This window comes from Lactuca virosa, chromosome 7, assembly GCF_052849685.1.
Source record: "Lactuca virosa cultivar CGN04683 chromosome 7, Lactuca_virosa_CGN04683_v6, whole genome shotgun sequence".
In the NCBI taxonomy this organism is placed as follows: Eukaryota; Viridiplantae; Streptophyta; class Magnoliopsida; order Asterales; family Asteraceae; genus Lactuca; species Lactuca virosa.
In genome coordinates, this window is record NC_136432.1 from 31,084,230 (window position 1) to 31,107,603 (window position 23,374).

General features: G+C 39.6%; 2 protein-coding genes across 2 annotated transcripts; both read right to left on the reverse strand.

Moving 5' to 3' along the window:
- Window positions 1-11,282: 11,282 nt before the first annotated feature.
- Window positions 11,283-11,855, reverse strand: LOC145126503 (uncharacterized). The gene has a single exon (XM_079061862.1). The coding sequence runs from the start codon at window positions 11,853-11,855 to the stop codon at window positions 11,283-11,285; it is 573 nt and encodes a 190-aa protein (XP_078917988.1).
- A 445-nt stretch (window positions 11,856-12,300) lies between these two features.
- LOC145126504 (uncharacterized) lies at window positions 12,301-17,485 on the reverse strand. The gene is made up of 5 exons (XM_079061863.1): window positions 17,300-17,485; window positions 14,288-14,318; window positions 13,763-14,204; window positions 13,628-13,716; window positions 12,301-13,049 (listed from the first exon to the last, which is right to left on the reverse strand). The coding sequence occupies exons 1-5, from the start codon at window positions 17,483-17,485 to the stop codon at window positions 12,301-12,303; spliced, it is 1,497 nt and encodes a 498-aa protein (XP_078917989.1).
- Window positions 17,486-23,374: the final 5,889 nt, after the last annotated feature.

Below are 23,374 nucleotides of genomic sequence, written 5' to 3' on the forward strand. Positions count from 1 at the left end.
GACAAAAAGAACATAATATGATATTTTTCAATATCATAAATTTTCCGGGGTTTTCCCAATAAACTAATAATAGAAATTTCAAAAATCCTTTTAAGTAGAACAAATAGTAATTTTATATTAGTTAGTAAGGGAATAAGGGATCATTGTTGAAAAAAAAATCCATACTTAAGAAATAGATTAATGAGAATGAAAGTTGGATTTAACCTTTTGAATTTTGATTAACTGATAAGTACCATTCTTGTAATTTACAATAAATTAGGAATAAAATAAGAAATGATAAGAAAAAAAAGGTGGTGAGTAAATAGTTGCGAACAAACTTATTGGATGGAGGATTGGAGAGAGATGGTCTTAATGGGGAACCTTTCTGAAGAAAGTGACACCTTCGGTGTTTTTTCATTGGTTCCTTTTCTTTTACGCCTTGTTCCCGAGTTCTACTTAAGGAGAGAAATGGGAGGATACGGAGGGAAAGTGAGAGGTGTCGAAGGAAAATCGTGTTCCCGAGTTTCATTAATGGAAGGAAAGTGAGGGGAGGGGAAGAATTTTGGAGCCATATTTTCCTTCCAAATTTTCCTCCCAAATTGGACGGATTTGGGAAGAAAGTGAGGGGAAGGAAAATTTTAAGTTTTATTTTCTTTTTCCTCCTAACTCGGGAACACAAAACTTAAAATTTTCCTTTCATTTCCTTTCATTTTCTTCGAACTCGGGAACACGGAATAATGAATATTTTCCTTCACCTCCCTTTCTTTCTATCAAATTTTCTTTCCCTTTCCTTTAATGAATTTGCAAAAAAACTCGGGAACAAGCCGTTAAAATACATGCAATGTTTTCCTATGTGTCAAGAATGACATCGGATAATTAGTCAAATAGGTTCGTCTCTAATTTGTAAGTTTTAGACAAATATGTGTTAATAAGGACGGATGGTATAGACACGACATAATCTCTAACTAGAAAGAATGCCCTCGCGTTGCTACGGGTCAAGAAAGATGTTTTTTTTCTTTCTGATTTGATTCAAAATCCAAAGAATTTGTTTTTTTTCTTGGATGATCATGTATTTATCAGTTCATATTTGTTTATGGGTGGCTTTTTATAACATACATATTTTCATTATATTGTGAAACTTTCTACATGCAAAACACCTGATTTTTCATTGTTAATCTAAGAACATATGGTGATGTAAACAGAAATAAACATAATTTCTAAGAACACCTGATTTAGTGGTATTGTTTTGATATTAGACTATACATATTATGTACAACAACAGGTTGTGACCATGCATACATATAGATGTGTATAAGATAAGTAGTTGAAGTATGTGGGTATAAGGGTGGTGTGTTTGTTGTTGGTGATGGATCTTACGTTTTGGTGCTTGCTTCATTGCGAAGTCACCTGCGTATGAATGAGATGGTATTAGTGGTAAATGCAAATTTACTTGCCATTTCTTAGCCTTTTAATGTCCGCATTTGGCTTTGAAACAAAGGAAAACAATCAAGCTTAGAAGGTTGAATGTTCTTTTTACATACCTGGAATGCATTAACGGATGTATGCTTCATCTAAATGCAAGGTCACCCTCTTTAATTTATCATCTCGAGGTTGACCATGTTTCACGAATCACGATTCCTACAAAATGACATCATCAATCTATACATGCTTGAAAGTTCCTTTACTCCAACAGGTGGTATCAGTATAAAGTTTGTTTAACTATATCAACAAGTTTTTATTAAGTAATTAGGTAAGTATGGATTTCAACAAGTTTTTTCTCCAATACATGTCTTATAAGCAGAATGCACAACAATGGTTTTGAACTTTCTTCTTTCAAAGCCCTCATTCTCATTAGCATCAACAGAGAGAGATATGGACATGGGTGGTCTGGAGACTATAATGTTACACACCCACCACTCCAGTTCACCTATCACATGAGAAATAAGAAGGGACCACGAGATCATGGGAACCAACCAGCCATTGGGGAGGATTCCACTAATGATGTCAGCCAATAGAATAGTAGAAGGGTAATTTGGGAATTAGTGTTTTATGCTCATTTACATATATATAACAGGTTAGTAGGTGGTAGAGGCAGGAGAAACTAGAACTGTAATTTGGGAGATTGTAGCATCTCGAACAGCTACCTGTTTCTTAATCAATCATTCAGTCTTGTGGCTATTCACTCTTGTCGTGTGCACTTGTTGTTGATCTTATAGTCCACAACAAATTGGTATCAGAGCGAGCAATAATCTGGGATCATGGCTGGTGGAAAAGAAGTGGGAGGAACCCAACTCAAGAGGGTTGAATCCTTGGAGGCAGAGTTAGGGCATTTGAACGACATAATGGAGAATCAAGGTCACCAGATGCAGCAACAGGCCGACTCCATAGCTTCAATGCAGATGAAGATGGACCAGAAGTTTGAAGAAGTATTGAGGGCTCTCAGTCGAGGAAAGAAGACAGCTGAGGAAGAAGTTTTCGACGAACCTGTGTTTTCCACGATGGATACTCCGAAAGATAACAGTGGAGGCCCAAAACCAGGAATGAGCAGTGGTTCCGATTCCGGTGGGAGCAGCGACGGTGGGGGTCGTCCACAGGGAGGCGAATACGGGGGAGGAACAAATTGGAGGTTTAGAAAGCTGGATATGCCCCTGTTTGATGGCGAGAATCCAGATGAATGGATACCGAGGGCTGAACGTTACTTTAATTTTTACAAACTCTCAGAGAATGATAAACTGGAGGCGGCGGTGGTAGCCCTCGAGGGTGACGCTCTGTTGTGGTTCCAATGGGAGCACTCCCGTCGACCGGTGACACGATCGAAGGAGATGAAATCGCTACTATTACGACAGTTTCGCCCTACTAACGCAGGTACATTACACCAGCAATGGCTCGCCCTAACTCAGACCGGGTCGGTTTTAGAGTACCAACGATCATTTATTGAATTACTTGCCCCGATAAGCAATATACCCGAAGATATCACTTTGGGCCAATTCCTCAATGGGCTAAAGGATGAAATTAGGTCTGAGGTCCAATTATTGAGCCCCGTGTCCGTTGAACACGCCATGACACTAGCTATCAAGGTCGAACAAAAGCTACAATCCTATCTCCAACGAAAACCACAACCTTCCACTGCCAATCAACGAACGAACTCCACCGGAAGCATATCAGGAACACCTATGATTACACCCATCAAAACTACTTACTTCACTCCTCGTGCGCCTCAAATTCAAAACCCTAATTACACCAGAAGCAACAAGATGCCCACGAAACCTGAAGGAGAGATCATGTGACAACCCAGAAACTCCTACCTCGCACACTTAGTCAATTCAATCAAAGTTAAATGTGTTTTGCTGACTCCTTACACTGTTTGAGGGTCCGTTCAAGTGTTTTAAGCTTGAGTACAACCAAGGTTGAGATTAGGGATGAACTGTAAAGTCGTGAGGTAGCAAAATCGGGCCATACACCCTCTTGGGAGGAGTGTACGGCCGTACACATGGGTGTGCGGCCGCACACCCACCTCTATATATAGGAGGAGACCCCCTTCATTCACTCTTTTTCCCTTTTGGCTGCACACTACTTTCTCTCTCTAGAATCTTCACATAAGGACCCTCCAAAGGCCTCAAAAACGAGAAGTAATCCATCATTCAACTTGTTATACTGGTAAGACACCTTGATCTATGCCTAAAACTCTTCATGTTCTTCGTGTTCTTCATCACTTGAAGGTGTACGGCCGTACACCTTCATAAGGTGGCCGTACACACCTCAAAGACCCTCCAAAGTGAGAGTTTGATCCCCTATCTTCTAGTTGGACTTGGTTTGAACCTTAAAACACTGGAAAATCGACTTTTGGAGCATAAATGAAGAGTGTACGACCGCACACACCCTCTGTACGGCCGCACACTCCTGTGTGCAACCGCACACACATCCTGGCCGCACACACACTCTTATGGCCATACACCTCCCCCGTTCGATCATTTATGGCTCCGACACTTAGTTCAAGCAATTCCAAGTCTTTAGGGTGGTTTCCCGCCATGTTTTGTCATGGAATACCTTAAATCTAACATATATATGTGTACTATATGTTAATAGGATCCGCTTGCGTACGAAACATCAGTTGACACTCAGCACTCGTAACCGATCGTACACCCGAATCCTACGTTAAACTGTGAGTTCATACCCCTACGCTTTTTCAGAGTTTTTCATGTTTTCAGGGGGGAATACAAGCAAAAGTACAAGGAAACTTGTGATCAAAGTATATTATTTTGTTTAAAATAATTATATGTTCTGTATGCTTTTAAACACAGAAAACAGTTTTACCAAACAATTAAGAAATCAACTCGTAGAAACAATTTTCAAAACTAAAGCAAGGAACTTGTGAATCTTATCATAAAATGTGAAATTTTATAAAGGATTTATACAAAACATAAACAGGATTTTCGGTATTATTACATGCAAATTGTTAGTCTAAAGTTGGAGACACGTCCTTGGTAACACTCCCACCGAATTCGAGAGTGTAGGACTAACACTTGTAACCAGAATCTCTTGTAGGGAGAGCGTGACTGCTGTGTATAGATCTATATGGGATTGACTATCCCGCACCTCGCTGCTAGCTACAGTTGGACCGTCAGGTCTACGGGTGACAAAGTCATAAAAGATACTGGCCCCGTTACGTGCCATATCAAGTCTAAGTACGGTTATGACACTCACAACCTAGATAACAAAATTTACTTTTGTAATAATGAAACAAGTGAACTAACCTCAAAGTAATAACCGATTTGATTACTAGAGGGTATTAATATTACCCTTAGGATTTAGTTCCCACTTATTTATTAGTTTTATATATGTAATAAGGCTAATACATCTCACAGAGAGCAAACAGGATTTTCAAGGAAACTACATCTAAACGATACAAGTATGGTAGATACTTGTACACCTCAGACAAGAACAAATAACCAACTATCAACTTTTAAGGAAAATATAGGATTTTCCTGGGATAACTCAACCTTACATAAACAGGCTGTTAATCAAATAACGAAGGGATAATCAAACATCTTTCATAAGAAAATACAGGATTTTCTTGGGAAACACTTTTCAAATGATCAAAGAAACATTTCTTTCACCAGAACTAAACGCTTATGAACTCACCAGCTTTATGCTGATATTTTAAAACTGCTTGTATTCTCAGGGTATTTGTAGACAGGTACTTCCAGGAGTTCGGAGAAGTTGGAGTGTCAGAGTCACGTCGTTACTATTTTACTTTTGCTATGAACAAAACTATGTATTAAACAATGTAAACCTTTTTCACATATGTATTCAATGTCTGGTTGTGTTTACTATGCTTGCTATGATACAATTGTTGTGATACTACGCATGACGTCCTCCGCCCCAGAACGTTTCCGCCGTTCCGGTTTTGGGGTGTGACAGATCAGAAGGTTATCAGATAAAGAATGGCAACAGAAAAGAGAGAAGGGATTGTGTTTCAGATGTGACGAAAAGTGGGCATGTGGGGCACCGTTGTAAGCGCAAGGAGCTCAGCGTGCTCCTAACCCAAGAAGGAGAGGAGAGCGACGGGGAACAGGACGAGCCCCTTAGTGAGCCATCACTGAAGACCATCGAAACCACCACTTTATCGGGAATATGCTTGAGCTCGATCATGGGCACTTCCAACCCAAAAACGCTGAAATTGAAGGGAGAACTAAAGGGGCGCGAGGTGGTGGTGATGATCGACCCCGGAGCCACTCACAATTTTGTATCCCTCAAAATCGTTTAAGAATTACAACTTCCGGTCACTTCCACTCCGGGTTTTAGGGTGTCTTTGGGTACAGGAGAATCAGCGAGGGGAACCGGAAAATGTCAAGGGGTATGTTTACAATTGCAAGATGTCAATATCATAGAAGAGTTCCTACCATTAACCCTCGGAAGTGCTGATATCATATTAGGAATTCAATGGCTCGAGAAATTAGGGACAGTGACCACCGATTGGAAAACACAAGTGATGAAGTTTCAATTGAATGGTCACATTGTAACACTAAGGGGGGATCCGACCCTAGAACGAGCTCAAGTCTCGCTGAAAACCATGATCCGTACGTTGCGCTCCACGGGTGGGGGATATTTGATCCAACTTAATCATGTGGGGCAACTTGCTCAGTCGGTACTCCAGGGTGTTCGATTGGAAGCTTGGGCTACCTCCTAAAAGGGATCAACAACACATCATCAGGCTCAAGGAAGGCACGAATCCTGTCTCTGTCAGACCGTATCGTTATTCCCATTCCCAGAAGGCGGAAATTGAAAGGTTGTTGAGCGAGATGTTACAAGACGGTATCGTCCAAATTTCACGAAGCCCATTTTCCAGTCCCGTGCCTTTGGTTAAAAAGAAAGATGGGTCTTGGAGGTTTTGCGTGGACTACCGCAACCTCAACAAGATCACCGTTAAGGATAAATTCCCGGTTCCAGTAATCGACGAGCTACTGGATGAGCTTCACGGATCCACAGTCTTCTCCAAGTTGGATCTCAAGTCCGAGTATCACCAAATACGTATGCGGGAAGAAGACATTCCCAAGACGGCTTTTCGGACCCACGAAGGCCACTACAAATTTTTAGTTATGCCCTTCGAGCTTACTAACGCTCCCACCACCTTCCAATTATTAATGAACGAGGTATTCCGACCATATCTTAGGAAGTTCGTGCTGGTGTTTTTTGATGATATCCTTGTGTACAGCCCAAACGAAACCCAGCACCTCCAACACTTGGAATTGGTTCTTGAAGTCCTATACACACATCAGTTGTATGCAAACCCAGTAAAATGTGAACTAGGTAAAACTCGGGTGGTGTATTTGGGGCACGTAATATCAGCCGAAGGAGTGGTTGTGGATGAGGAGAAGGTGCAAGCCATTGATCAGTGGCCCACCCCAACCACATTGAAGGAACTCAGGGGGTTCCTTGGGTTATCCGGGTACTACAGAAAATTCGTGGCGGGATACGCCAAGCTCGCTTCCCCCCTCGCTGATCAGCTTAAGAAAGACTGTTTTGGTTGGTCAGAAGAAGCGGAGGAGCCCTTCCAAACCTTAAAGTCAGCTCTTAAACAAGCACCGATTCTTGCCATGCCGAATTTCCAACGGCCCTTTGTAGTGGAAGCTGACGCATCAGGGACAGGCTTGGGAGCCGTGCTTACACAAGATGGGCACCCCATTGCATTCTATAGACAGGTGTTGGGAACGCGAAACCGATCAAAACCCATTTATGAGAAAGAGCTAATGGCCATTGTTTTGGCAGTGAAGAAGTGGAGGCACTATTTGCTGGGAACTCACTTCATCATTAGATACGATCAAAAGAGCCTCAAGTTCCTTATGGACCAAAGGGAAGTCGGACCGGAATACCAGAAGTGGTTGTACAAGATTTTGGGCTATGACTTTGAAATACAATATAAACCTGATATTGCTAATTGTGTGGCTGATGCTCTTTCCAGGGAGTTTTCGTTTCGACACGAAGACACAGAACTACAAGCGATGGCCTCATCCTGGTCGATATCCTTAGGCGATCTGGAAAAAGAGATCGCAGCTGATACCTTCCTGCAACAGATTAAGGAAGATATCACTCAACTAGGAAAAAAAACACGTGGGATTCACAGTGGAAGGAGGCAAGGTGAGGTATAAGGGAAGATTGGTGATACCGAAATCTTCGTCGCTCATTCCCAGGTTGCTCGTAGAATTTCGTGATTCAACTATTGGGGGACATGCGGGAGAGTTCAAAACTTATCTAAGGATAGCTGAGGAATGGTATTGGGTGGGAATGAGAAAATCAATCCAAAAATATGTGCAAGGATGTGACGTGTGTCAACGACAGAAAACCCTTACCACCCATCCAGCAGGCCTTCTCCAACCCTTGCCCATCCCGACCTTAATCTAGGATGATGTATCCATGGACTTCATTGAAGGGCTGTCACTATCACAGGGGACAGATACGATACTCGTGGTGGTGGATCGACTCTCAAAGTATGCGCATTTCATGACTCTCAAGCACCCTTTCACGGCCTTGACGGTAGCAACCGTGTTCATTAGGGAAGCGGTCCGGCTCCACGGGTTCCCATTATCAGTGATTTCTGACAGGAACAAGATTTTTATGAGCACTTTCTGGAGGGAGTTGTTCCGTGTGAAAGGAACCAATCTTCTTCGGAGCACCGCGTACCACCCCCAAACGGATGGTCAATCGGAGATCGTCAACAAGTCCCTGGAACTATATCTCCGTTGTTTTGTTCAAGGAAAACCAAGAGAGTGGGCACGGTGGCTCCCATGGGCTGAATTCTGTTACAATACCGCTTATCACACACCAACCCACTTCTCCCCATTCAAGATAGTCTACGGGAGAGATCCACCACGGATTAATCGAATACCTTGTGGGAGTACGGGGGTCTCGTCCCTCGAGGAACAAATCATCGAACGGGATAGCTTATTGGATGATTTGAGAGGCCATCTCATGTACGTGCAACAGAATATGAAGATTCAAGAGGATCGAAAGCGTAAGGAACTCAGCTTCGAAGTGGGAGAGAAAGCATACCTCAAACTACAACCTTATCGACATAAATCGGTGGTACGGAGAACTTGGCAGAAGCTAGCTGCCCGCTACTATGGACCATTCCTAATTCTGCAACGGATTGGTGACGTTGCTTATAAATTGGACCTGCCAGAAGGGGCAAAGGTCCACCCCGTCTTCCATGTCTCTCAATTAAAAAAGGTAGTCGGAGATAGAGCAGTGCAACCTGAACTTCCCCCACAACTGACAGACAACCTCGAGTTAAAACTGGTACCAGAAGCTGTGTTAGGGGTTCGTCAAGGGAACAAAGGTCAAGAGCAGCAGAGGGAGGCACTTATCAAATGGAAGGACATCCCGAAATTTGATTCTACATGGGAAGATGTTGAGAACATACAAGGATTGTTCCCAGAATTCGATCTTGAGGACAAGATCAGTCTTTTGGGGAGGGGTAATGTTACACACCCACCACTCCAGTTCACCTATCACAGGAGAAATAAGAGGGGACCACGAGATCATGGGAAGCAACCAGCCATTGGGGAGGATTCCACTAATGATGTCAGCCAATAGAATAGTAGAAGGGTAATTTAGGAATTAGTGTTTTATGCTCATTTACACATATATATATATATATATATATATATATATATATATATATATATATATATATATATATATATATATATATATATATATATATATAGCACGTTAGTAGGTGGTAGAGGCAGGAAAAGACTAGAACTGTAATTTGGGAGATTGTAGCATCTCGAACAGCTACCTGTTTCTTAATCAATCATTCAGCCTTGTAGCTATTCACTCTTGTTGTGTGTACTTGTTGTTGATCTTATAGTCCACAACATATAAATTTGTTCCTATTAGAGAGTGTGAGTGATCTCCATGACTTACAAACTCCACTAAATGCAGGAAAATCAACAACTCCAATTTGCATCATATCTAAAAAGAGCACATCATGGTTAAGAGCTTACCAATGATCACAAGTCTTGATCATGTATGTGCCCATTGCATCATCATGGTTCTGATGTCCTTGTCTTACCCATTTCTAGTTTTCTACACTTGCAAAAAAGAAATTTGCATTTGAGATTTCGTATAATGCCATTTCCAAATAGATTACAAAGGTTATAAATAGGGGACAAGCATACACGTATAAACTTAGACAAAAAAAATCCAATTTTATGAAAATAAGATACTAAAGTAATGAGCCACGCAACATAAACCATAGTCTGTTGTTGTATAAACAAAGAAGCAAAAGGAAGGAGTCAAAATTGGTTTGCTGATAATGTAAAGCTATATTTGTATTGGGTTTTCTCTATTGGTTTGTAAAATTTTTGGTTTGTAGCTGATTAGGAAAATAGTCTAGATAAGCACATCCCCAGTTTTAGTTTTAATCTGAATGTTCCAATAACTACTAAAAAGGGGGTTAAGAAAATGTATTCCTCTCCATGTTTCTAAATACGTATCCACTGGATAGGAGTTGATAGGAAAAGATATCGTTATATGATCATCCAAATCCTCTCGAATCAGTTATAAACAAACAATAACAAGATGTTCTTAAAACCAATGAACCTAATTAAAAACTGAGAATCAGCAAATTAAGCAGATAGATAATCTGTTGAGCTAAAGCAGGTTTTATAGTTCTATGTGTTTGGCTCTAGCTGCCTATCAAAATTACCTCCTCATGATATTGTTCTTATGTACTTGATATACTCCATCTGTTTTTATTTTTGTAATTCAAACCCTTCTTAAAGCCACTCAGCTGATCATGAACGGAAAGGTAAGGATCAGAACAGAAATTTAAGTCATAAACCATAAAGAATGTCAATGAGGCAATACATCGAACACATTATGTGCACTTACAAACCACAAATGGAATCATCAACAAAGAAATAGAGAGAAAGGAAAGGAGGCTTCATATCGGATAATGAGAGATAATGAAGATTTGGAAACAAATTAAAAAAACAGTAGAAGAAGGAAAAATGAAGAACTAGAAAACCATAACAAAAAAATCCACAGAAAATTGGATTGAAGAAGAGACGAAGAGAATGATCAATTACTTGAGGAAATCTTGTACCTTCTTAACTAAATTTACAAGGAAGAAGGGGTGATTGGGAAGACGAGATGATGCTGTTGTGGTCGCGGTGAGGAGGAGAGAAGTTGTGGCATGGGGAAGTTTCGAACAGGTGAAAAAGAAGGAATGGTGCTTTGGTGATTTAAAGAGGAAAAATTATTTCACTGTCATTTATTTTCATAAAAACTTGCGCAAAAATCAATAAAACCACATGTAATATGGATTTTTGTAATAACCGTATTACATTTACTGTATCCCATTTGACGTCTTCTAGTAGTGGCATTTAGATATGTGAAGCATTGTTTCTGCATGTTCTTGATCTTCCTTTCCGCCTAAAATATGGATCGAGTCCTCCTATATAATGCAAATTTATGGTTAGTAATGCATTGTGTATTTAAGTCATACAATATATTACACATATGCTTACATATTTATCAACAGCTATGAACCAGGTTCCAAAAAGGGCGAAAATGTGGCGTCCACTTGCCTAGGATGCGCAATTCAAGAGTTGTGCATGGGGAATTGTGGTGAAGTGTCGATATTCTTTCCATTGCTTTGTACCTGTGTGCAATTTATTTGGGTAGTGTCACAGTTAGATATATATATAAAGTGATAGGAAGGAAATAATGTTAAGAAATTGCAATAGGAGTTTTAATGAACATGGCCGAGACAATAAAATTTAAACTGTGGGTCTTCAGATGATTTTAACAGCCTCATTATTGTTGACTAATTCCAATAATTCTTTGAAGACAACGTTTGTTGTTACATTGCATTGTGTTCCTTGATGGTTTCTTATTAGAACTTTAATTGAATTTGGGTAGGTTGCTCGAGATAGAGCAACATACAGTTGCCCATGAGTAAATATCGGTTGCCGATAGGTAGATGCCGATTTTTTTAACGACTGACCTTGACTTTTATTTATAGTCATCGCATAAGAAACTTTTATCGGGAATTGTTTGCGGGTGAAGACAAATGGTAAATCAGGGGAGTTGTGAACAAACTTTATGCGAGGAATATAAACACGCTTTCCGATAGAGGTGCCTGTAATAATCACCGCCTCAATTACAGATGGTAGTAGTTGGGAAATGATTAGGTGTGTTCCATTGCATAAACCTTCTTTCTGATTTATGTTTCTTAGTAGCATTATTGGAACATTCACTTTCAATGTTAGTTTGTGAGGGGGAATTCCTGAGAATGTTTGTTCATTTAAATACTCAATCTGGTAGAATGTTTCTAAATCCGAAGTGTGTTGGCCATTTGACGCCATAACATCACACCTACTCTATGTTGTGCCGTGACCAGGTGCCATTTCTAAAATCAAGGTGTTAATCTCATTTGCTGATTCATTTTTCGGGCACACAATTGCTCTATTTGATAAATCAGTGTGACTCGGATTTTTGAGAAGGTCATTTCCGTAGACAAATTGTATAAGGGAATGTAGAGCATTGTTGTCATTTGGGATAAGGAATGCTTATGGTATTTGAATGTACTTTGTATTCTCCAGATCACTTATATCCGAAATACCTTTGTCTCCATTCCCAATATCTAGCTAGTAGCCACACTGCAAATGTTGATGGTGAGTATCATGTTGGATAAATACCGCTGTTTGCCACAACTCTCATGTTAGAGTGAAGTTTGTACACTTTAAAATTTCGCCACAAGTATGATTTTGGTAAGGATGACATTACAATTTCTGATTTGCTACTCTTGGGTTACACAGGAAGCGTTTGACGGAAGTCACCTCCAAGAAGCATTGACATGCCAAAAAATTTGGAGTTATGTTCTAGTACATCTCGTAGTGAACGGTCTAAACATTCAAAACAACGTCTGTCACTCATCGGTGCTTCGTCCCATATAATCATGGATGTCCTTTTTAGGAGATCTGCAATAAGTGTGTTTTTCTTAATGTTGCATGACGATAGGTCAATAGGAATGTTGAATCTTGAGTGAACGGTTCTTCCTGAGGGTAATAGTAGTGATGCTATACCCGAGGCTGCAACAGCTAAGACTATCTTCCCTATAGATCTGAAATATGAAAGGATTGTATTACATAAGAATGTCTTTCCCGTTCCTTCGTGACCATAGACAAAAAGCAATGTTTTATTGTTGTTCTTTTCAGCGAACAATATTGCAACATAAATATTGAGTTGATCGACATTGAGTTGTGATACCATTTGTTGATGTTGGTCTTGTAAAGCATCTCTGTCATAGGTTTTTTCTTCGAGCAAGAAACGGTTCTTCAAAGTTGCAAGTATCGATGGTGATGGTAATGGCAAACCGAAATCTGATAGTGATTTAGAAGGAGTACATGAATTTAACAACTTTTGTAGTTCAAAAAGAATTTGTTGCTGCAAGTCATGATCATTTTGAAAGAAGGATGTATTGGTCATATTGGACTTGAGTGTGTGCAATAAATCATCACCCATTTTTTTGCCATGCATTTTCCCATAATTGTAAAGGGCTACCCACATCACAAAATAACAATAAATGACAGAATAGGGATCATAGTTCAGATGAGGAGGCCCATGTTGTTGCCTCTTCAAAGGCAGCCATCCATTCCTTGTTGTCGCCGATCAATCCTAGTGCATCACAAGCTTCTCGATACGTTATATATGTATTACCTCGAACGAAGTTCTGTGTACGATTTCGAACCCTTTTGATAACATAATAACATGCGCAAATATAACAATTCTCTGGCTGTGGGATGAACAAACACTAATCGGCTAACTGTTTCTGGTCCGGTGCGAATTCTGTGTAACCACTCTTTACATGTACTGTCCCAACGAAACTTTGTTGGATAATCAATATATGTCAGGTGCAATCCATCCTCACAACTACGATTGTTTTCAAACCATGCTACAAGAGGTGTTCTTCAAAAAGTTGGATTTTTAATAATTTTCTCCAGTTCTGTATCTTCTCTAAAAATCGTTATCTACATGTTCTCTAAATGTACATGCAACACTTGTACAACTGGTGATCGTTCATGAATTGGAAAATTTAGAATTCTCCACGACGCTTCATGAGGACATATGTACCGACCATCCAAAAAGTTATTGATTTCATTCACATCCATTTGAGGTCTAGTAGAAGTAGAAGACATATCGGTTTCAGAGTTATGTATTGCAAACCTGAATCGTTCCACACCTTTTGAAATATATTTAAACAAATTAATACTTTATCATCATATTCCATCCACAGTACTCCACATTGATATGCACATTGAAGCCACTGGATAATCGTTTGTTGTATGGTACGACATACCCATTGTTAATTCTAATTCCACTTGATAGGATGTGATATGAAACATACTTCCTTTTATAGTGAACATAACCATCTTTATCGAAATTTGTAGCTGGGTTGAAAGATTTTGGAAAATTTTTACTACATTTATCGTCTTTCATGCAAAGAGCAGACAGATTTAGTAATCCATAGGGACCATGAAGCATCGAATTAGTAATATTTTGGTACAAAGATGATTCTGATGTCGGACTTGGGAGCTCGGCAGTAATGTATTGATCAATATCAGCAACATTACGTATCTTGTATGGTAGCGTTACCCATAACAATGTATGACAATGAGGTAACCCTCTTTTTTGAAATTCAATGGTATATAGATCTACAAAAACAAAAAAAATTACGAAAGTGTTAAAAAGAATCATGGAACATTATAGTAGCAAAAGTTACAACAAATGTTCTTACATGCTGCAACTTCTCCAAACGTTCTATCTTCCTTCAAAAAATTGATAAATTCATTCAATTTTATTTGAAAAATTCGTGATATAATATCCGGACGGTTGTTGCAATCAGATTCACCATGTAACTCTATGTATCTTCTAATTTCTGGCCACTTTACATTACATGTAAACGTAATAAAGTATTGTGGATTTCCGTAAACTCGACAAAGAGCCAATCCATCCTGGTAATGTTTGTACAAGTAGCGTGGGCCACCGGTAAATGTGGCCTGTAAAATTGTATGTTTTCCTATAGAGCGGCTGTCACTGTCACCTTTGGAAAGGGCATTGTAAACACCACTGACATATTCAGACCTAAATTGTGGTTGGTGATTTTGAATGTAGTCCAACCTTCCCTGTTCTGTACATGTGTGTGCATCGACCATATATTGTTGGAAGAGACGACATCCATGCAAAATAAGAGAGAAAATACCGTACCTAGCATGTATATTATAGCTGTAATACATATTAACCGTAAGTTTTCTACATTTGGAACCGCCAGTGTCTGCCAATTGCAAGCGGGGCTACCATCCATGTAACATCCCAAAATTTAAGACCAAAAATTTCATTTTAATTAAGTTATTATAAAACCAATTAGTATAGAAACATCCATAATAACATCCTATGTCAAAACCAAAGTGTCAATAATCAAAACATGTTAACATAAAACAATATCAGAGTGTAATCCCAAAGATCTCATGTGCGGAAAACATAGTGTGATGCGCTGCGATCATGCCAGCTCCTTTCCTTTGAAAACGAAGTACCTGAAACCAAAACTGTAAACCGTAAGCACGAAACTTAGTGAGTTCTCCCATCATACCACATACATAACACATACTGTCTAACATATCCGGGTACTAGCTACCCCTTCGGTCTCTTTCAACCGGTAACCTGCCTAGCATATCAGGGTGTTGGCCTACCCCTTCGGTCCTGTTAACCGGTAACTTGCCTAGCATATCAGGGTGATGGCCTACCCCTTCGACCCTGTCGACCGGTACGTCGCCTAGCATATCAGGGTGTTGGTCTACCCCTTCGGTCCTTTCGACCGGTACCGGGGACTATTTCACCCCTACTTCTACCACATAGCATCCTAGTGCATAGACATATAAGTCATATACTGCCTAGCTTATCTGTGTGCGGGCATATCCCTTCGGCCCTATCGACCAGTACTGGGGTCTATCCTACCCCTCCTATCACATATCACATAACATCATGGCATACTAGAACATAAAACATAACGGATAACGACATACCGGATAATTATCACAAAGACAATCATCCCTAATATAACTCTTACTAGTGGGCCGACCTTGGTGCCTTAGACCCACTTCTACTGGAAGGTAACTCACCTCAAATACTGAAGCTCGCTGCCCGAACTCCCTAGCTGATGCCCTGACGGCTTCCCAAACTGACAATTTCTAGCACAATATCCAATTAACACTAAGTTCTAAACCATGAACCATATTCCAATCTCGGGGTAAAATGACCATTTACCCTTGGGCCAACAAGACCCATAACTAAGGCCCAAGTCCAAAACCAATAAGGTTTAAAACCATAAGATCCCTAAAAGCCTAATATATGGCCCAATTTCCAAGTGGGCCCAAACCCTTACATGGGACTACCCTTTCTGAACCCATTTCATAATTCATAACCCTTCAGGGTCAACCTTGGTCAAAGTCAACATCCAAGTCAAAGTCAACATGTGGTCAAAGTCAACTCGCCGAGTTGGTTGAATCAACTCGCCGAGTTCTATAAATCAGAAAACCTCGAACTCGCGATTCAACTCGTCGAGTTACCCTTTAACTCGCCGAGTTCTTCCTTATGACAGAATCGAGACTTTTCGTTTCAACTCGTCGAGTCCTTCCTTGGACTCGTCGAGTTCTTCATTCTTCAGAACTCAGAAAAACTTGGCCAACTCACTGAGTCATCTGCTAGACTCATCGAGTTGCTCAGAAATCCAAAAGATCAGGGATCACGATCCAACTCGACGAGTCCCCTTAGTCTTAATCCATTAAGTCACTTCCTGTTGAGTCCAACACTTCCAAACCATAGATCTGGTCCCTTAAGGATGGAATATCACGTAAAGTTGCTAACTTTACGTCCATGCATGGTGTCAAGAAGCTAAAAATACCAAAACTAAGCTCCAAAAGAGGTCTAGGGCATGGGGAAAGGCGAAGACTAGATAAAGCTGGCAACTTTCAGTCTCATGAGGCTACAAACGTCTAGATCTGAAGTCATGACCACAAAGCATGCTCACAACCAAGAATGGTTTCAAAACAAGCTACTAAAAGCCCTAAACTACTCCATAAAGAGATCTAGCAAGAAAATAGTCAAGGTATAAACTTTATACCTTAATATGACTGCCTTAACAGAGAAACCCCTGGATCCAAAGTTTCTTCCTTCAACCAAGCACCTCCAACTTCAACTCCTTCAAGAGATTACCAAAGAATCACTCTCTTTTCACTCATACACACTCAAGAGGGCTCAAGCTCACGAATTAGGGTTTGCTGGACTGGGGGAGGCGATGAGGGAGGCTGTAATGAGGTTCTTAAATAGGGTGCAAACCTTGAAAATTAGGGTTTCACTCTGGCATCCCTACTCGTCGATTTGGGGCTCCCCAACTCATCGAGTAGGTTTCTTAACCCGCGTCCAAATTCCCATTTCTACTCGACGAGTTTGGGGCCTCCAACTCGTCGAGTCCCTTTGCAAAAGTGAGAATTCTTATTTAAATACCTACCAGGAACCGGGCGTTACAAATCTCCCCCACTTATCTTAAACTTCGTCCTTGAAGTCTACTGCAATCACCTATCCCCCAAAATGACTCATGCGATAAGCCCGTACTCCCTCGATTTGCCATGAACCAACTGACGTTTCTTACGAGAACTGGCACCTGCCATCCTGAGGGTACAACCATCACCCCGCACGATCGATGGCCTTTCCAAGGCAACCGAAACTTCTATCCAGGATATATCACTCGAACCTTCAACCCCTTTAAGCTACTTCTACCTTCTGTGACCTGAAACTTATCGTAATCTGGCTTTCTGACAGCTTGCCCGTGCTGAAACAACCTGAAACAACTCTCCGTCAATCCCTCAACTGCTAACATAACAATCGCAACCTTTCCACTATGTTCATCTATCAGCCTATCCCGATCTACTAAAACCATCCTTAGAGTAATTCTTCAAACTCGGTGAAGAATGGCTCCTCGATCTTTCAAGTAAAACCAATCCTACTCTCCCTGAAATCCGAACCCTAAGGTCTCAGTGATCTGAATCCCTGTCGACCCCTCAGACCGAACTATCACCCATCACGCTGCTGCTGAAAAGGGTATAAGTCACTGTCCATAAACGGCTACATAACACTTAAACCTGACAGAAGGATCAGATAATCCTTCGAGTAGAAGATTCATCCCTGCAACGGTTAGACTCAGACGAGAGCTGCGCAACAGGATCAAATCGACTACTCTGAGATTATTTAATCCCACTGTGAGTGAATTATTACTTCCCAATCAATCAGTTATTCCATCCGTACTTGCAACCTAAAACACTAATACTGCCCGATACATTGGAACTCCTCGAAACGCTGATCTGCCTGAAACAATGAACTGCCTGAATCACCGAACTGCCTGAAACACTAAACTGTCTCTTGGCTGTTTTCCAAAATCCACCGAGACTTCCATGGTCTTAATTCGTTCACCAGTCATCTGAAATACCGAGTTCCCACCTGCTTATTGAGCCAGAGGCTCCCATACAGTCGCCCTAAGCGACTTTCGAACGAAGTCCTCATCTGTCAATAGTTGCCATTAGTTATCTTTCCACTATGGCTCTAACGACCTCCTGATCCAACCGATCGAGTCCTTATATCGAATCCCGACGTCACCAAATCCAAGGCTGGAAGTGATTGCTACATGACTGAAGATAACGTTATATCACAAACAACCTTATGTGGTCCATCGTTTCCTTGATCCTATGACTGTCGTGGTGTTCCCACGGTCTTATCACTGGCTCAACCAGTTCTAACCCATCTGGGTAATTCCGTAACCTAATCCGTGGATTTCCATGCCCTCACTGTTGCACCCAAACTGATGGGTACTACTGTTCTTCTCGTGATCTAACATCACTCCCATACTATCTATCAACCTAGTGAAAGCTACGACTACCTTCGTAGGCTTACAACACTCTAATTCTATCTGACAACCTTGTGAATGCTACGGCTACACCCGCAGAATTACAACACTTCCAACACTATTTGAGAACCTTGTGAATGCTACGGCTACACCCGCAGACTTACAACACTTCTATCACTATCTGACAACGTTGTGAATGCTACGGCTACACCCGCAGACTTACAACACTTCTATCACTATCTGGAAACCTTGTGAATGCTAAAGCTACACCCGCAGACTTACAACACTTCAATCACTATCTGGACACCTTGTGAATGCTACGGCTACACCCGCAGACTTACAACACTTCTATCACTATCTGGAAACCTCGTGAATGCTACGACTACACCCGCGGACTTACAACACTCTAACACTATCTGTCAACCTTGGTTCTATCACCAATCCATCTATGTCCCTCCTAAGTCGAACACACACTCAACCTAATTCTTCACTGAACTCGAGTCCTAACTGGACCTTTAACCTGTTTCCCGAAGTCTGCTCTCCGATGTCAAGGGAAAGAGTGAACTAAATGTATGAACGTCATCTGAACTCCCTGTTGGATTAGTGTCTAAGTCCATAACTATATTTGGTATGTACTTGACCCGATTGGCATGGTCCATTTGGGTTGCATGGCATCATGCATTTGGATAGACTAAAATGAGAGAAATAACACTTAAGGTTTATTAATATATTATAAGTTCTAATATATTAATAAGATTATTTAATTAGTATTGATCAAGAATTAATTTGAAATTAATTAAGTGATCAAAAGGAGACTAATTAAAGATATGGGTTGATTGTGTAAATCATCCATACTTGTATAGTGGGCTAATGCTCCATGGATTATCAAGTTGGGCTAAAATCCATAGGATGCTCCATGGTGTTTTTGTACCCATGGATCATGGAAATGAAAGGCGATGACAATTAGGGTTTACATGGTGTAACCCTAATTATGACACACTATATAAGCATCTTATTCTTCCAAAAAATCGGCCACTATGAAGGAATGGTGAGGGCTAGCCGATTTAATGAAGTGTCTCATTTCTCTCAAGTTATTCTAAGTGTATTTGGTGTTGTGTGAACCATTTGAGGTGTCACACTTGAGGCACTAGGCTCTTGAGCTCCATGGAATCAAGCTACAACAAGAGGTATGTAATTCTACTAGATTTTATATTACATGTACATTATATTATGCTAGTTAGAACAATACCTTGGAAAATTGATATTTGCATGTATAATAGAGAAAACATAGATCCAAGGTATTTAGGGTTGCATGTACACCTTAGGAGTGTTAGAATGCTCAAAACCCTTCAGTAGTATCAGAGCCTAGACTTGTTTTCAATTATACTTGATGCTATTTGCAAGAAAAATCGTTTTTTTTGGAATCTGCCAGTTCACCACGAGGTGGTAAAATTTACCACGAGGTGGTGACTGCTCAGTGAAAAAAAAATTCAGTTTTTTTGGCCTGTTTTGGATTAGAATCATTACCACAAAGTGTTTTTGTTCATAAAACTTGATTTCGATGTTATGGTAATGTTTATTCTCATCCAAATAAATGATAATTGTCAAAGTTTCAAGATTTTTGTTTTGTTTATGTGATTAGCTAAGTTCTTGAAAATTGTTGATATGAATTATCTTGTTCTTATGAGTTGCTTAGATTAATAGAAAAGTTATGTGAAATTGTTGTTTTCAATCCAAATTAATCTAAGATTTGGTTGTAAAATGTGTTTTTGTAACTTGTCCTCAAGTTATATGAAAAGTCACATTTAAGATTCATAAAACTCATAAATATTTCCATAGGTTATGAATAAAGAAAAGTCATATTCTTTTAATAGTTTAAAGTCTTCCATAACTTGTCCTCAAGTTATGGAACTTGAAGAGTTTTTTGAATTAAAACTACTTTAAACACATAAGTTATGGAATTGAATAGTTTTGAATAGTTTCAAAACTTGCCCTCAAGTTTTGGAATTTGTAAAGTTTTCCCTTATGAGTACTTTAATTCCAAGTTAAGCCCTTAGAATTTTAAAAGTTAAAATTCAACCCTTATACTTTATAGTATTATAAGTTAATAATATATATATGTATAAGAGCAAGTCATTCTTACCGTTAGTAGGCCTCATTCACGAAGCCGGTTTATAAGGGGGTGTATAAGGTTACTGCCTATAAAATGGCAGTTTAATGGGTGTCCACTCTCACTCACCGCTTCCTTGACTGGTGGAGGGTCATTAGCCGAACGGGTAGGACAACGACTAGAATTCTCCCTTCATTAAAAGTATTAATGATAAATACTAAGTAACTAAACTTTTATAAATTCTCAATCTTAGTTACTTAGGAAAATGTGAATTTGGTGCTAACCCATGAAATTACACTTTGCACTTTGCTTAAGTCGTTAGTGGAGTGCGTGTGGGTAACCGGCACACTAACCTGGATTTAACAAGGTAGGCAAAGGGTAACTTAATGTTTATCATAGTATCGGTGGAGCGTGTGTGGTTAACCGGCACATCGATTGAGGGGTAAATATTAAGGGTACCAAGTATATTTGCATGGTTATTCACACCTTGTTTTGTGATCCTCGGCATCCCAGTCATAAAATTTGAAAGGGCACAATCGAGATTGAAACATGCCATTGAACAATTCAATGAATCTCAAAAGATCTAGGAGTTTCAAATCCAAGTAAAACCTAATTAAATTATTTCATTTTCATGGTGGAAATTGGTGAATCGTCATTCGCCTACCTTCAAATATTTTACAGCTTGGATTACGGCATCCCTCTTCCAAGTTATAAAAGTATTGTGTTGGGTCCTAGCCTTAATATTTCATATTGGGTGTTATATTAAGGACTTTAAATCAACTATTTTGAATATCTCCCAAAAGATGTCTGGTTCAGACAGTTATGATCTTCCCAAAACTCTTGGAACAAGCTTTCCTAATGAAGATGATGTCCCGAAAATCATTCTTCACTCCCTCCACCTCCTCCAATTATTCTCCCTAACTCACGAGTTCAAGGTCACTCAAGCCCTATTGGCAAGCAAGGTCTATGTGTGCTCACATCTTGGAGATGAAGTCACATATTGACAAGGCGGGAGAGTTTGGTGTCAAAGTCTTGAGAAAGTTGGTTGTTCAATCACTTTCTAAGTCACATAGTGAGTTTCCTTGGGACTACTATGAAACAGACTGTGACATGACCCTTAATGATCTTATCTATTTGCTAGGTGATGCTGAATCAACAATGATTTGGAGCACTGGTAAAGCAAATTGGATTAGAAGATCAACTTCCCAAACTTCCATGGACATTAACAATGGTAACATTGAAAATCCAGAAAAGCTTTCTCTTCCCAATGGAAAGGGATCGGCCATAGTCAACTCGGTTGATTAATGGTAAAGAGAAAGGTTAAGTCTGAGATAGTTCTGTGTACCATTCCCAACGGGTCCATATATTTCTATTGCCAAAGTAAGGGGCATTGGTTGCGAAGCTACCCTAACTACCTGAAAGATCTGAGAGAAGGTCTAGTAAAAAAGATTGACTGTACTTCAGGTAAGTCCACTATCTAACTCTATTAAGTTCCTATTTGGTGATTCTTATTACATGATGTGACTGGGACACATGTTGAAGTTTAAAGAATCAGAGAAAGGAGAGGAAGCTTAAAGAAGAGTGAGCTGATTCTGATCGCGAAGATGGATTTCGATCGCATGGTTCGGTGATCATAATTTTTTGAGCTACTGCTTAAGAGTTGTGATAGATTTCTTAGGAATAAATAACAACATAGTTTTCATATGCATCTGCATTGTAAGGATAAGTTTTTCCGCAAGTTTTAAAATAAAAGAAAAGTTTTGATTTTATTTATTTTAAGTATCCTTACAATGGTACTTGTGAAAAATTGTTGTTTATATGATTCCATTGATAGCAACATTGGAAAATGAATTTGATTTTGTCGTTTGTGGTAGTGTCATAATTTACCAAATAAGGAAAGATTCTCATCAACCAAGTTTCAGTTGGATAAGTTTCAGTTGGATAGAAACTTGGAATCATGCAAGTTGTATAGTATGGTGAATGAGAATTTTCATCTTTGGAAAATTAAGACTAATACCTTGTTCACATGTATATGTGAGTCAAGTGAAGGACTAAGGGATCGAGTACACATTCGTGTGCACTGGTCAAGTCCACCACAAAAGATCGATAAGACTATTCGTCATGATTTACTAAAGTTTAGTAAATATGATTATACTTACAAGTTTAAGTATAATTCTGAAACATTGGAAAAGTTTCGATGTATGGCAGAACGAATGAGAAGAATGAAATTAGGCAGAAAGATAAAAGTTTCTCAAATCTGAAAAGATGGGAGAGTACTTTAGTATCATGTTTTGTGATCATCTTAATGATTAAAGAACCATATCACAATTGGTCTTCTAAGGACATCTTAGTGCATTCTTATGGCTAAGAAGAGGAATCGTGAATTGTTGAAATGGTTAAATCAATAAGATGACTCATACTTTGTTCCAAAACAATTCTTAGAGTCAGACTCCAAGATTGTAACTTGAGTGACACATCTTAAAGAAGGTTTATTAACACTTGTCAAATGTAAGAGTAAAATGTGCTCTACTCTTGTACATTTGAAATTGGTAAGTTGTGATGTTTTGGATAAAACAAAGACTAGCTAAGGCCAATTGTGTGAAGTGCTTTTCTTGATAAGAATCTGCACTATCTCTTGAATATTTGGCAAGAGAGTCTTATATGTCAAGTGGACAGTGGGAGTCTAAAAGATCTTGAAAGAGTCTAATCAAGAATAAAAACATGTAGTTTATCACTAGCACACGACGTGAGGTTTATAACCTATCGTGTTGACATATTCCTAATTCCGTGCCCATTCCAGTTAAAGTTGGCTTTGCATA

What these genes read in the sequence shown, in the direction of transcription:
- LOC145126503 (XM_079061862.1), bottom strand. Translation starts at nt 11,855, where the DNA reads ATGGCGTCAAATGGCCAACACACTTCGGATTTAGAAACATTCTACCAG.
- LOC145126504 (XM_079061863.1), bottom strand. Translation starts at nt 17,485, where the DNA reads ATGGTTTTAGTAGATCGGGATAGGCTGATAGATGAACATAGTGGAAAG. An exon ending in GTAGCTTAAAGGGGTTGAAG is followed by an intron (nt 14,319 to 17,299) that starts GTTCGAGTGATA and finishes AATTTTTTGAAG; the next exon opens with GAAGATAGAACGTTTGGAGA. An exon ending in AATCAATAACTTTTTGGATG is followed by an intron (nt 13,050 to 13,627) that starts GTCGGTACATAT and finishes TGATGTGGGTAG; the next exon opens with CCCTTTACAATTATGGGAAA.